This window comes from Falco peregrinus, chromosome 6, assembly GCF_023634155.1.
Source record: "Falco peregrinus isolate bFalPer1 chromosome 6, bFalPer1.pri, whole genome shotgun sequence".
Taxonomy (NCBI): domain Eukaryota; kingdom Metazoa; phylum Chordata; class Aves; order Falconiformes; family Falconidae; genus Falco; species Falco peregrinus.
The window spans coordinates 69,008,571-69,023,690 of NC_073726.1; the positions used below are offsets into that span (position 1 = coordinate 69,008,571).

The following is a 15,120-nucleotide window of genomic DNA, read 5'->3' on the forward strand; positions in this document are numbered from 1 at the left end:
AATGTGTAAGTGGCATCAGAGGATGGGCAAAGGAACTGGTTCTCAGGTGCTTGCAGACTGCTACTTATAGGGATTCATTCTGCTTCTACTCACATCCTATTGCCAGGCAGTTGGACAGAAGGCTCTTACTCTGAAAATAAGTATCACTGCTATATTAGATATCTGTCCAGAGATCTAGCTGGGTCCTGTCTCTGTGTGAAAAAGGAGTCTTGTTATAGCCTCAGTTCTCTCGAGTGTGGAAAGGTAGTTCTTGACCCTTCTAGCAAGGGTAGACCTGTGTACTAGTTAAAGTAGTGACTAGTGGATTTAAGACTTAAGACCAGGCCCGAGTGTCTATCACCTTTGTGATAATGTCTTTAGCTTAATAAAAGTTGTTTTACTAGGATGTTGTTTGGGGTTATGTGGTAGGGCAAAGAACTTAAAACAGAAGTACGGAATGTCTCAAATCATCTTATTGCTACTGAAGCAAAGGGTGCAGTACCAGAACACTTGTGCAGCTTTTCTGACAAACTACTTATATTTGAATTCCAGCTTGCATGGTTTCTTGTGTATGCAGACTCGCTGAACATGGAAAAGTGTGTTTCAGGTGGAGCCATGGTTCTAAAAATGTTTTCAGATAACTTCTTGGCTAAGGAAAAATTTTCAGTGTTAAATGTGATTAATAATTTTGGTATATGTACAGAGCATTAGGTATTTCACTGTATGCAAAGAGTATTTGAATCTTAACGTTTTTGGATGATGCTGTTTCGTTCACAACTAAAATTAATTTTGAACTGCAGGTAGAGTTCTTTGGTGTGACAGAGTAGGAGGTAAATTGAAAGCAAGGAAGCATGTTTACAGGTTGTGATGACCCATTTAATGTAGGCTTTGAATCACCTTGGAGATTACTCCATTGATAATATTTCATCTCCGCTGTCTTAACAATACTAAATTTTAGTTGTCAAAGCCTTTTTGTGCATGTCAATCCAACACTTAAGGGTTTGCTTTTTTTCCAACTTCTTTAAAGATAGTTCTTCTATGTCTGGGGTGTGCATATTCCAACCTAAACAATTCTATGATTTTTACCTTGATTTATCATACAGCAAAACACTTGCTGTTTTTGTTTTGTATCATGTGTTGCTTTAGGTAATAAGAGCTGACTGGTCCCTCCATCTGAGTTTCAATTGCACTATATTTTGTCTCATATTTTAACTAATCTTAATTTTTTTCAGGGTTGAACTGTAAAGCCAGTTATGCTTCTGGATGCAGAATATGCTTCATCGTGCCATAGTGCTAGTTGTTCATCCTGCCACTTACTGTTAAATATTTGAGTGTTTTCTTTCTCCTGACTCAGCTATGCTCAAATTCCTTGCTCTGTGTAAGATAATGTGCCTATTTTTAAACTTACATATTAGTGGTACATTTGATACTGTCAAATATTTCTGCCTTTGAGTAGCTTTTTAGATCTACATCTTGTATGGTGTTTGCCAAGGAAGATGTACACAGTGCATTGTAAACATAGGTGTCTCTAATGTATATGGTATCATTGTGTGAAAGCCTACAATAAACATGCAAGTGATGCAAGAACCTGATTTCATAAGTCAACCTGTCAAGAAAGCATGGGAAAACTACTACTGCTTCCCTTCGTCTCAGGCTTCTCATAAAGATGGGCATTCTGGTAGATGACAGGAAGACTGCATCATTGATGCAGTAAGGCTTAAAAAAAAAAAAAGTGCTCCTCCGATGTGTTCTAGGGCCTCTGTGTTTGTGAAATGCTAGTACTAATACTAGTATTTATGCAGGACATTCCTGAGACCTCATCTCAAATGCATATTTTGGTCACCCTATAAAACTCATTGTTTCCAAAACTCTTCAGTCTTTCCCTACAGGAGATCCCTTTTTGATTTTTGTCCAGATTGCAAGAACATGCAGAACACCTGGCAATTGTTTGAGGGGTTTATGACAAATCTGTGAAGGATCATTGAATGAGAGATCTGTCTCTGAATGAAAGATGTCTGGTATGGAGTTCTCTAGTGATTATTGTAAGGATTTTCTGTTGGCTGCCAGTACTTTGCCTACATTTCGTATGTCATCCTGTCATAACTGATAGTAATCCACAATTTTGTGAAGTAAATGAAGTACTGGTTTTGGATGTGTTGGCAAAAAAAGAAGCAAAGCTGGGAAGAGTAACTCCTGTAGTGTAATCAGGCTGCATATGCAATGTATGTACCAGTGTTGTATGTAAACTTGTGATAATGTGTACTGTAGGCCGATGTGAGTTCATTTTACAACTGGAGGGGTGCAGGGGGCAGCCTTTCAAAGACTGCTGCTTAAATACTTGCGTAGGCAATTTAAGTTTAATTGTCTCTAGGCTTTATGCTGGGATTCTTTTCAAGGGAACTAGTTGGAGGCACAGGAATATTACTAGTTCTTGTGTACTGCCTAATCTGATTGTTACTTGTAAATCTTTAGAATAATTTTGACACATCTGCATGGTTTCAAACCAGCATGTTTATCTGCTTTTCAGTACGCTGAAAAATTGCATCTAGCTAAATCTTCCCCTTCGCCAATAGCTTTGTAAAGTATATAGGATGAAGAGTTGTAGCACATTTTTGATACTGAGTTGATTTGCCTTTATCAGAATTGGTTAAGGGCTCACCCTAATGTTGTAGACATGTACCTACTCACAAAGGACTTGTATGGTCATACAGAAGTATGTGAAACAGAGCTGCAGGGGTGTGTGTGTGTGTGTGGTGATTATTTTTTTTTATGCAGTGAGTTAATAAATCTGTAAGGTAACCAGAATGGATTGTGGAGGAGGCTTTTTTTTTTTCCTGCAGTATTGTTACCCCCTGAATGGAGAACTGGGTTTTCTTAAACTGAGATGGCTGGATGTACCTTCCATCTCACTGACAAAGCAATCAATTCACTGCAAAATGAGAGTTGATGTGAGCTTCAAAACTTTTAATGAGGCATTTAAGCCAAGTGACAAGATGGTCCAGCTGGTTAATAGCTCATCAGGAATTCAGTTCAGCTAACACTTCAGTTCTATAATAAGCTGTATGTAATAAATAAAACTGGTATCAGACAGCAGATTTATCCATTTATCTTCCATTGATCAAACAGCAATTTTAAAGTGAAAGTAAATAGATCAGCTCTCTGTTCTAATACTGGTTATTTTTGTATAGCCCACCATTTTGATTACTGTCCCTTATGTTCAGCTCTTCAGGATGAATAAATTGAATAAAATTTATAGGCATCTTCCCCCCCCCCCCTCCCCCGACTTCTGTGTAAGGAAACACAAATGCTGCTTAGAACAACCCTAGAATAGAAGTGACTGAAGCCTAAACAGTTGCTTGCCATTCTTAGTCCAGATTCCTGAGGACCTGAGAGATTCCAGAGGAGGCTGTGATGAAGCCATAGGTTTCATATCTACTGTTAAAACTTTTTCTCTTAGTGGTTATGTGGAGAGGGAAGGAAAATCTAAAATTAATTAGATAAAGTATGAGTGTATAGTTATTAATGTACTCTGAAGCTGCTATGTAGTTTTCATGGCTGTATTCCGAAGAGTGCAAGTTTCCCCAAGGAAACTGTGGGATTAGGCAATGTACTGATTAGTTTTAGTCATTGTTTTCTGCAGAAGTGGAATTTGGTTCAGTTCGGCCTACTTGTTTTTGTCTGTGAATGTGCTGATGTGAGAGACTGGGGAGAAAGGTAGTATAGACTTGTATTAATGTGTATGTTCACATACAGCTCTGGAAAACAAGCTAGTAATCCAGTAGAGACTTACAGGTGGTACAATATTGCTGATGTTTGGTGGGTTTTTTTTGTTTTTTTTTTTTCTCTCCTGGGAGAAGTGAGGTGCTTTACTGCCAGGTACATCATACTCAAGTTTCTTAAAAATTTTAGTGGTAACCTAAAAATCTACACTGGCTGAATTCTTTGGAAGCCTGTCAAGCAGGTAGACAGACTACTCTATAACCTTTTTGGAGTTGCACAGGTTCTATTCTCTGTCATTACCTTTCCAAGAAGGGCTTGAGGTGTAGCTGGCTGCCCCAGTCTAAGCAGTATGCTTGCATCTGTCAGCCTCTGGTGAGCACTGAGCATGAGCATTCCATCTAGTATTGCATATGATATTGAAGTGCACTAGTGTAGCAGTGTAGTCATCTTTGGAATTGATGAAAATAAAAATCCCACAGTGCTACTGCAGCAAAAGTTACACTTTGTCATTGGGAGTTGTACTTCAGGATTTCTTATGGCCTTACATAAAGAGGAAACATCCTGATCTACTGTTTTCATGTAGAGAAACAAAAGCATTTTTCTGCTGCTGTATTTACAATGCATGTTGTATTTGCATGCCCCTTACACACTTCTAATCCCACTTCTGCCATTTCCTCAGTGTGAGGAAGTGGGGCAGGATGGCTTTGTATCTCATCAGCTTAGTGAGATCATCTTTGATGCGGTGTTCAGAACTTCCTTTTTTTTAAGCATCTTTGTTTCTCTTTGTCCTAGTTACTCCTTACTGCTTGCTTCCTGTACAGCAGTAACAGCGTTAGCAGTAGATTTGTTCTGAATGTTCTCGTGAATTATAGGATCCTGAAAACTTAAGGATTTAGCCAGCTTTCTTTTTTTCTAGCTGAAGACCTGGAAGAATTGCATAATTGTGACTAGTTACAGGTCAGTTGTGTTTAATCATGCTAGTACTTGCTGCAGGCAAGCACAAACTTCAGTTCTGATGCCTTTTCTGTTATCAGGAGACTTATTGAGGATGTCTGTTCAAGCGTAGGTTAAATCTATGACATTGCTGCCACCAGGTGTCTTAAATGCTGCTACTACTACAGCTGGCACAGGTGCTACTATGTATGTAAAAGTGGGAAGTGACCACATCAGAGGAATATAATTATTGGTGGTGTTGTCCTCCCCTTCCCCTGTGGTGATGAATCATAGCTTCCTCGAAACTGACAAACAATTGCAGGATAAAATGGGGAGCAGTGCTAAGATCTTTGTCACATACATAGGCTTTAGTTGCAGATACTCCCCCTTCACTATTAAGACAAAGTCATATTTCTTATTTTCTGAGACTTACTGAAGTATCCATCCTTTCAGTCAGAATCCATGACTTCATCAGTCAGAATTTAGTCTGAAGAAGGCTTTTGTCTGTTCCCCTTCTGATCACTGAGATTTTCCCTTCCCTCCTCTTCTTCCCTTTTTTTTTTTTTTTTTTTTTCCTGCTGCCATTAGTTTACCCAAGTATCATGTTTGTCAGGATAGGTGTAACTTAATTCTCTAATGCTAACCTTTGGAGTAGCAGCAAGAAACTTGCATACATTTGCTGCACCACTTATATTTGTGAATGGTAAGAGATATTAGAAGAATCAATTGTATTTTTTGGTGTTTTTTAACAAAATGCCTGCATCTTCCAATGAATTTTCTGCTGTGCTGCTATTGTACACTGAAATTAAAATACAGAAGAGAATGTATAGGTAGATGCTTTTCTCCAGGAAACTGTACAACTGATGTGAATAATCCCTCAATATTTCATTTAAGAAATTAGACAAGTCATCAACCTGAAATGTAAAGTATTTTTAATACCTTGCATAAGAAGAAGCCTAGAAAAAAATATTTACCCTTAATCAGGAACTTTAAAAGGTGTAATGGATTAATGTTTTAAGCCTACTCTTTTCCATTGTGTTAGACTATATTGTACTTTAGTGTTACCTTTCTCAAGGTTATTTGCATACTCCACAAAGACTGTCTGTAGCTTATATAAAATTGATTTTCTCGTGGAGACTTGCCAAGCAGTGATGTGAAATTGTACTTTCAGGAAGTATTAACTTGGTATTACTTTTCATTCTGCTGCTCATCCTCAGGAGCTTTGTCTTCCATCTACAGACTAAGATGAGGAGGAAAGGGATGGAAAAATTTTGGGCCCCTCACTACAAGACAGACATTGAGGTGCTGGAGCACATCCAAAGAAGAGCAATAAAGCTGGTGAAGGCTCTGGACTAGAAGTCTTATGAGGAGTGGCTGAGGGAACTGGAGTTGTTTAGCCTGAATGCATACTTCTGGAACAGCAGCTGTTCAGCTCCATTTGATCAGTTTTTTGTGTTCAGTGGTTTGTAGAAAGGTTTATGGTGGAAGGATCTGTGCAGATCCTTGATCAATTTTCACGTCTGTTGCTGTACAGGGATGCATTCTGAACCGTCTCTTCCCTCTCCCTTTTTTTCTCTCTGCCTAGTCTTTAACACTGGAACGTCTGAAGTGGTTTATATATTGACACGTAAAAGTAGATGCAGTTCTTATGCAACGGAGACTTCCATTTGTAGGTACCAACTGTGTAATACTGGATGATTTTTAAGCTTAGTGGATTCTTTGTTGATATTTTGTTAATCTAGCTCAACGGTCACTGTGCTCTTTTTTTCTTAACTGCTAGATTTTTTCAGGATGAGAACATTGCAGCCCACAAAGCCTCAGTTCCATTAACAGTGCTGAATATCAGAGTGCAGTCTTGCTAGCTTCTCCTCTGATGACCCCTCATTAACCTTGCCTAAAAGGCTTGCAAAGCCTTTCTCATATGCTGCAGAAATGCACACAGAAGAACATTTGTCTCTTCTGTATACTACTTCTTCCTCTGAATAATAGGCTGGGAGCAGCAGTGTCTTCCCCTCAAATTTTCAGACATTTGGAAAGCTTGATAAAATGTTGCTTGGTGCAGCCTCAGTAAGGATAGAAAATTTACCTTGTTTATTATTCAGACTATCTATATTTTAACAGCACTTTGAAGTCTGTCATGGCTGTACGTTTTCAGATCACACTGCTTGAAGGCAGTTCACTGCTCCTAATTTTTCTAGTGTGCTTTCTAGTGCATCTCTTTGGATAAAGCTACATAGTGTCGCTCTAGTGCAGTTTAAAAAACCAAAACCATAAGCCACTAACTGTCCCTGCAATATAGCTATGTAGAATTTCTGGATTGAGCAGTAGGATATGTAGAAAGCTAGGAAAACCTGTCTGTAGCATGTAAAGTGCTCAGTCTTTGTTCCCTTTTTATTGATGATCTTTCTAATATTGTGGAAGAGGGAACAGCTCTAAGTTGTGTTGCAGCCCATATTGAGCTGATTTAAAAAAAATATTGCAGTTTAAAGTTGGCCTGTCACCTGTGATTCTACTTACTTGTAGAAGATGGAAATTACAGGAAGATTTCCGGTTTAGGGTTTTTTCTGTTGTGCATAGAGGTTCCCTGGCGTTTTCGCGATGTTAACTGTACTTGAGATCAAGAAACAGAAAATCACCTTTGAGGATGTATAGTGTGAGTTAGCAGATCTAATTCCTTCCATGTAGAGTGCTTCTCTTGTTATCTGCTTTCTTGGTATCCTGTAGCATGTGTTTGAGAGCGTGCAGTCTTGCGGTGTGTCTCTTCTGCATAACTACATCAATCTAATGCCAGTTAAATTGTCCTAAAGCTTAGCTCAGGCCATTTGGTGTCCGTTAGTAAAAATGGACAGTGGAGGTGAGAGCCTTAGTTAAGCTCAGTCTGAATGGAGAGCAGACCCAAACAGCCTGAGCAGTGTACGATGCCTTGCTGAGATGGCTCTCCTGCAGCTTCAGGTGTCTGAGCCAGGCTCTGCGACCACTTGAGTAGTGTGATGTGCTTTGCAGATGTGTGATTACTTGACACCATATTAATAGGACAGAACTCGGAAGGGCTGTGGAAAGTCAGAAATGAAAAGGTATGAAAAATTACTCAGTAGGCTCAACGGCTATGTGAGTGACCCTCTTGAAATTTGAGCTTAATTTAAGTGCCAGAAATGTATTTGCTTTCCTTATTAAGGATGCTGAGTAGATAATAAGCTTTGGTTGGAGGAAAAAAACCCAAAGGACTGCAGGCATTATTTTGCTGATGAGCTTTTTTTTTCTGTGGCTTGGTACAATAGCTGATCCAGGGGGTGGGGGGTTGTTTTGGTTTTGGGTTGGGTTTTTTTGCATTTATGTAAGGTACCTAGGTACATGAATAGAAAGGGGATAGTAACAGTTCTGTGTGTAATTAATGCTCCTGTAAATTAAGTACCTAGTGAAAGAGTAAGCCTATACCTGTTCTATCATGAATGAGCAAGATCCCTTTTTTTATATTAAATAATGTAAAACCCTCTGATAGCTCTTTCCCAACCAAAAGAAATCAGAGGGTAAGTACATTGATAAATGGAAACGGGCAAGAAAAGCTTACTGAATCATTCTGAGCTGAACAATTGTTTCATTTGCTGCCTGTCTCCATTCAGGCCCCTGGCACTGCAGACCCGCAGGTCATGTGCTGGGAAGCCTCGCTGTTTGTCCTGGCTTGTCAAAACAATTTAATGTAGGTGGAAAGGAATGAATAAAATGAACGGAGTGGGCTTGATGCATCTGTTTCAGTTTGTTCGAAGGGCAGCCCAGTGACTGGGATGTGGCACTAAAGTCCTCTGGGGAAGCTATCGTTTCAGGAAGAACAATGCTGGCCATCTTATGGTTAAATCCATTTTAGGAAGCAAGCTCTCCTACAGTTTGACAGCTTTGTATATTTTTAATTATTTGGGCTATATCAGCTCAGCATGTGTTAACTGGGATAGAAGAATTTGATTTGCTAACTTCTAGATTTAGGACTTTGTGTTGTCTGCCTAAGGCTGCTTCCTTATGGTAAAAAAAAAACAAAACAAAAACCAACAGCTGAGGGAGGAGAGAGGGTGTCCATTTTTTTTTAAATTAGTAGGAATTTCAAAACAAATTGGTCTTTGAGGGATAGCATATCAAGCTGTATGTTATTAACTCTTCTTAAAGTTGTCACTACTTTATAAAATACTTAAGTTTCCCAGGATTATAGAAAAGCATCTTGTGTCTTTCTATTGTTTGGTTTCTGGCTGTTTGATTTAAAAAAAAAAAATAAAATAAAATTCAAAGAAAACATTACATTTGTTTAACCAGTCTAATACTTTGTGATATTGGAATGTTAAGTTGCAAAAACTCAGAGGAAAAGTTTTGCTTCCAGGTAAAACCAGCAAATACATACAGAAATGATCCATCTATATACCTATTTAGTTCATGAGTTACAAGAAGAAGGCTGCAGGGAATGGATCTACTTACTTGAATCATCCTTGAAATGATTTAATTGAGTGGAATTCTTATTTTGAATATGCCACAAACTTATTGCTACCTCTTTAGAGGTAGAGGGAATGCTGAGGGTTTTGCATTTCCTGCAGACTCCTGGTCAAAGGCCACAGTGGAATCTGAGTATTGCCCCAAGGTAGCTGTCTCATTAGAAAGACACACCTGGGCTCTTGAGTCTCTTGGAGTATACACTTATAACAGAGAACTGTGAAAGCTACCCCCCTCCCAAATTCTTCAGCAATGCTCTTTTAAATTCTCATTAATGTGATGATGACTTCTTTCTCTCTGCTACAGCTCTGCTGTACAGCAACTGTGTGTGTGTGTGTGTATTTCATGGGATACCAAGATGTTCACATTCGCCTGCCTTTCCCCAAGTATTCATACCTCCGTGGCTGGTAACACCATTTCTCATTCTCCCAAATTACATATGGTACTCTATTACTTATTTTTTTTGCTTATCACAGTAGTTTAGTAGTTGCAGCTGCTTAAATTGCCTTTTTTTTTTTTACAAGAAAGATGGTCACATTTGCCCATACTAACAGCTCAAAGGAAGCCAAAATGTAGTATTTGGGATGGGCTTTGTTCTAGTCCATCTAGGTGCAGTCTGGAAGATCTTGCTGTCTAATATGCTTTAAGGCTCTGGTGTATGTAACACTCAAATTTTAAAAGTGTATTGTCATTTTTTAAATCTCTTTTAGTTTGTAGGCTGTTTGCAGGTTGCGTTAGAATATAGTTTGTAAAAGTGTAACCACCTATTGTGTATGCAGTTTCATTTTGTTGGTATAATTGTACATGAGATGTAATTTTTTCTCTGAATGCTAGGGTTGTGGTTTTTCTTAAAAGTATATTTACCCTTTCCTGTTACCTAGTGTTAGTTTTCCTTTCAGGAAAGAATATAAAAACCCTGTTATGGATGAGTGTATGAGTTGTGTATGCAAGGAAATGAGGGTAGTTAAAGGTAGTATGAATCTCTACTATTACAAAACAAGTGGCCTCTCTCTTTCCTACAGCTCTGTTTAATGTTCACTTTTGCTGCTGCAGTACGCTACCAAAGGGTGTGATATTTCCTTGGTTGCAAAAACAGAGCTGTCTGCCCTGGGTGAAATTTGTTGGCCTGTGTTTGTGTCCAGACTTGTCCCAGATCATTAGGGCACTGTGACTTTAAAAGAAGTGTTGAATTATTAGTATGTTGTCCCTGTCTTGTGTATTGTTTTTTGTTTTTTTTAATATCAGCACTGAAGTGTTGAGTGTCCCTTTTAAACATCACAGATATATTATGCAGGAACTCAATTCTACCATTGATGTGACCAGGAAGAGGAATGAGTCAAAACATGCATATGCATGCCCATTAAGAGTCTGTTCATTGATAGAAGTGATTAGCACGGTTAGTTTCTGTTTGGGGCTGGTGGTATGGTGGTGGGGAAAACTGAATAAGGCCATTAAGGGAGATGAGATTTCCATAGATTAAGATGAGAATTTAATGTCAAGTGCAGTCTAAAACTGGTTAGTACTGTTTGTGGTAGGTAACTTTTTAGACTGCACAAAATAAAGGAAATTTAATCCAAACGTATGTATAAAATTAGGTATTTCGGACAAAAATGAATGCAGGTGTTCATATTACATAGCTAAATTTAAATGTGATTTAAAAGTAATTGTTGCAGCCTTGTTTCTGTAATTACTATATATAATAATTGCATCTACCAGTTTTGAAATGTGGATACTGTGGAACAAGAATCTCAGCAGAGGCTGAGAAGAATGATTTATTTTGCTGTAAGAATGATTGTTGTGATTTTTGTATTGTGTGAAGCATTCAGTGTTTTAGAAGCACGTGTGTATGGTCTGTTGACTGATGTACCTATTGCAGCTCACTGCTTTTCTGTATCACAGCTGTTTGTAACAGTCAGTATTAACTGGTTTGGAACAGAACTTTGGCTGCCCTGTTAATTGCAATGAGAGGAAAGCTGTTGGATGGGTAAGATAGCTCAAATGGAAGTACTACTTCCATATTAAGGAAACCCCAGCACCTAAGCAGATGTGAATACTTAAATGTTTGTGGATTTATGAAAATGTTACATTGAAATTCGGTTTCTGCAAGCATGCCTATAAAGGAGTGAGAAGAGTTGGTAGTACTAATTCCTGCAGAGTGAAATAGTTGTGGAATTGAATGCTTTTGAGCTCTATAAACTTGTGAGGCTTAAGAATTTGGCATCTTCCTAAGAACTGTGAAAGTATGTATGTTTGATATTCATAGGCACTGGTAAGGTACTGATCCCTGAGGTAATTTCAAACCTGTTTTCAAACTTTCACCTGGAAGACTCTTACACTTCTGAAAATTGGAGCTTCATCTGGAAATTAATTTTTTTCCATGCTTGAAGATACTGTGACCCTCTTAAGTCAATGATTTAAGTGACTGTCAGATGGCTTAGATACTAGCGTGGCTGAATCGTATTGAGAAAACATTACTTGTAAACAGAAAGAGGAGTTAATGCCTGGAGGACAATAGGAGGTTATGAACAGTATTAAGTAAACCCTGCATGTTTTTACTGCCTCCTTTTTAATTGAAAAAGAAGCATGAAATCAAGTGACTTAAAATTTTTGCTCAAGCTTGACAAAGGTTACTGGTTATTCCTAAGTAACTGTTAGAAACAATGATTCTAAAATTCTGGGCTTTAAGTATATCTGGAAATGTTTTTTTAATATAAACTGCTTGTGGATCCAAGTTGTGCCAGTCGATCCATCTGACTGGTGTGACGGGTGTGTTGGTAAGGCACTGGTGAGCTGAGAACAGTGAATGCCACAAGGAGACAGTTTTCTCTGGAGATGTGCAGCTTATTCCGGTAATAGCCACTCAGAGTAGTGGTGATATCTGATAGCTGGATGTTGGTAGATAATACCAAGGTATTGTCCAGGAATCTTTTTTCATGATCTGTGGCTGGCCTAAGGATTGCTTTCTGTCTAGTGTGAGTTACGTTTTTGTTTTCCTTGATGCGAGATTACAGGAAACTTGCTCAGTCAGAGGTTATGCCTTTAATCAAAGAAAACTCAATTCAATTACTGTTCTACAGCAATAAGTACATACTATATGTTAAGAGGTTTTATGCTCTGAGTGTTAATAATCTTTATTCCTATGTGTATAAAATCCTGACCACTGGTAACAGACAAGATTATGTACAACATAATCAATGATCCAATTTTGTTTGCTCTTGGACACTTGAATGTTTGAGGACATTATGTTCTCCTTCCACCTCAAGTCAGGCAATGACCAAATGTGTTAGAGTAGGGGGGGGAGGGAACAGGAAGGTAAGACTTGCAATTCTTGCTTCTGAGAGCAATCGGATTGTAAGGAGAAAAATATGATAAAGACTGTAATAGACTGTCTTTTAAATAGAGTATTTAAGGGTAATTGCAAACCAGAATGATGTTTAAGACTGCTCATTCTTACTTGTTTGCTGACTGTACCCAGCTGTTTTTCAAGTTGCTGCTCCTCCGAATAAGAAATAAAGCAAAGCTTTCTTATGTACCTTTTCTTTTTCATTAGGATCGGAAGCTGTCCAAGTCAGAGCGACAAAGATTTAAAGAGGAAGCTGGGATGCTGAAAGGGCTTCAGCATCCCAATATTGTCAGGTTCTACGATTCCTGGGAGTCTACAGTCAAAGGAAAAAAATGTATTGTTCTTGTGACAGAGCTCATGACATCAGGAACACTGAAAACGTAAGTAAATTGAGGCATGTCAAAGCATATAAAAATCAGCACAAAATCAGAGCACTAGAAATAGATCTTATTTCAGAATAGATAAGAACAGAGCCCTTTTGCTGAGGGCTAGACTTTCTGAAGGGAAATTTCTCTTTAAAGAGAGCCTTACTAGCACTGCAGGGTATGGTAAAACATCCTTTAAGTTAGCAAGCTTGTCAGATTCTTCCTTGTGATGTCCTAGTAAGCACATACAGAAAAGTTGCAGATTTTGAGAGCTCAGAAAGACAATACTCTATTTTTGCTTCTCGGAATTTTTCATTTTCCTCTCCAGCTGCTTTCCATTTAGCAGGAGCTGGTTTGTAAAGTTCAAAGCATGAATTAATTCACTTCTTTCGGGAGGTTTTGGGTGTTACTACAGTACAAATGAAACTTCATGAAGTAGTACCTAGCAAAAATCTGAAAGTATGCAGGTGGGAGCAGTTTCAACCTGTGAAGTAGTTAAGTGAAACTAGGTCTATGTTTAAGCCAGGCTTAACAGTAGACACCAGCACATGAAACTGCTGCGAGGTCCCTCTGGTGGTGTGTGGAGCCTGGGGGGAGTTACATTGAAATCCCGCCTTTGCCTTGCACTGCAGAAACCTGTTGCAAGCACCCAGTCATCGTTAATCTACTGGAAATAAAACTACCAGCATTTGAAATTCAGGGATTGTGGGTCCTTGTCTTAATGCGGTGCCCATTTAAGTTTTGGAGAGGCATTCAAACCCTAAATGTTTAAACAGGCTGTAGGAGCTGGAAAGAATTTGCAGTCTATTTAGTTAAAGTAGCCTGTGAATGATGATTATTAATAGCCACAAATGGGCATACTTAAAGAAGGTAAAAATGGCTCTTGAGGAGTCTGGGCTGTAATTACAGCGAAGTGTTTGTCTTTTGAACTGCAGGGCTAAAGATATGGCCACTTTTTTTTTTTAAGCTATATGTTCACGGAAGACTTTTCTGAGGTTGTTAAGGTATTTCAGACAAAATAATGTACCTGTTGCTTCATGTGCTGTTTTCAAAGCAGTAATAAAGGCGTTACAGCTTTGTACGGATGCCTTTAAGGTTCCCTAATTTTATGCTAGAATATGTAGTGTTAGATTTTACTGTTATCTTCCTTTGTTACTCTTTTCCTCCCTCTCACAAATTTTAGTTTTTGAGTTTGTGTGGTGGAATAAGCAAGATGATAAAGTAATAATAGACAGTTATAGTGTTGGTAGAAAGAAATAACAGATTTGCTGGCTGTAGGATTAACTTGTACTCTGAAGTATGAAGGTTTTTTATTTTATCCATAAAGAACTAATAGGCAGCTTAATTGAAGATCTTCTAAACTGTGGGCTTCTGAGTGGATTTCCACACACACACACACACCCCCCCCCCCCCCTTGTATTATTTGTGTTATGATTTAGGTTATTCTTCTCCACTTCACTTGAGACTGGACAGGTAAACTATATGGGAAATTTCCGTTGTGCAAAATTTAATGTTATTATTTCATGTACCTGTGTTGTATTCCTAGATCTATGCTGCACACTGTTTGATTATGATATTTGCCTGACTGAGTATTACTTCCATATGTGTTTTCAGTATGTTTACATTACCTGCATTTAATACAGGTGATACATTCCTTTCTTGGAGACTTGGGACATAGACATTGTTGTCACTTGATGTAAAAAAAAAAAAGTTAAAAGTGGTGATATCTTTAAATTTTCTTCATGTTTTTTCATATTTGTTTACATTTAGTTTATATATGCACAATGTTAAAATGTTGTAGACTCGTTTGTTTCAAATGCTGTCTGGGCAAATCTCTTAATTTTGCATGAAGAGAAGTCCCTGAACTTCTGCATACCACTGGAAAAGTTTTACAACTTCATTGTTGTAAAGAAATAAACTACTTTCTGATATCGTATACTATCATGGAATTAAAATATTGGGGGGGGATGGACTTGTCTATTTTAAGTCTTAATTACATGATTAATAAAGACAGCAATTTACTCTGACCTAGGTCTCAGCCATTAGTTTTGCCTAAGGCTGTTGTCTTGTGTGTTCCAAATACACTTTAAATGAATATGTCAGCTATCTGGTAGGACACATACCTTTTTAACTATTCCACTAGCTTAGTTGGGTTTCCTATAGCTCCTCAAGCTGAGATGCTATAGGTCAGCAGCCTTCCTGCTTGAAAAAAGTAATACCCAAACAAAACAAAAAAACCCAAACAACAACCTTGAAACAGAAAGCCAAACTCTAGTTCCTGTTTCTCTCTCTTCATTGAAGCTAAATATT

General features: G+C 38.2%; 1 protein-coding gene across 1 annotated transcript in view; it reads left to right on the forward strand.

The window, feature by feature from the left end:
• The window catches only part of WNK1 (WNK lysine deficient protein kinase 1), a 104,854-nt gene that overhangs the window by 22,081 nt on the left and 67,653 nt on the right, over window positions 1-15,120 (forward strand). The window contains 1 exon segment of the mRNA XM_055808139.1: window positions 12,653-12,825. Coding sequence (XP_055664114.1) covers window positions 12,653-12,825 — 173 coding nt within the window.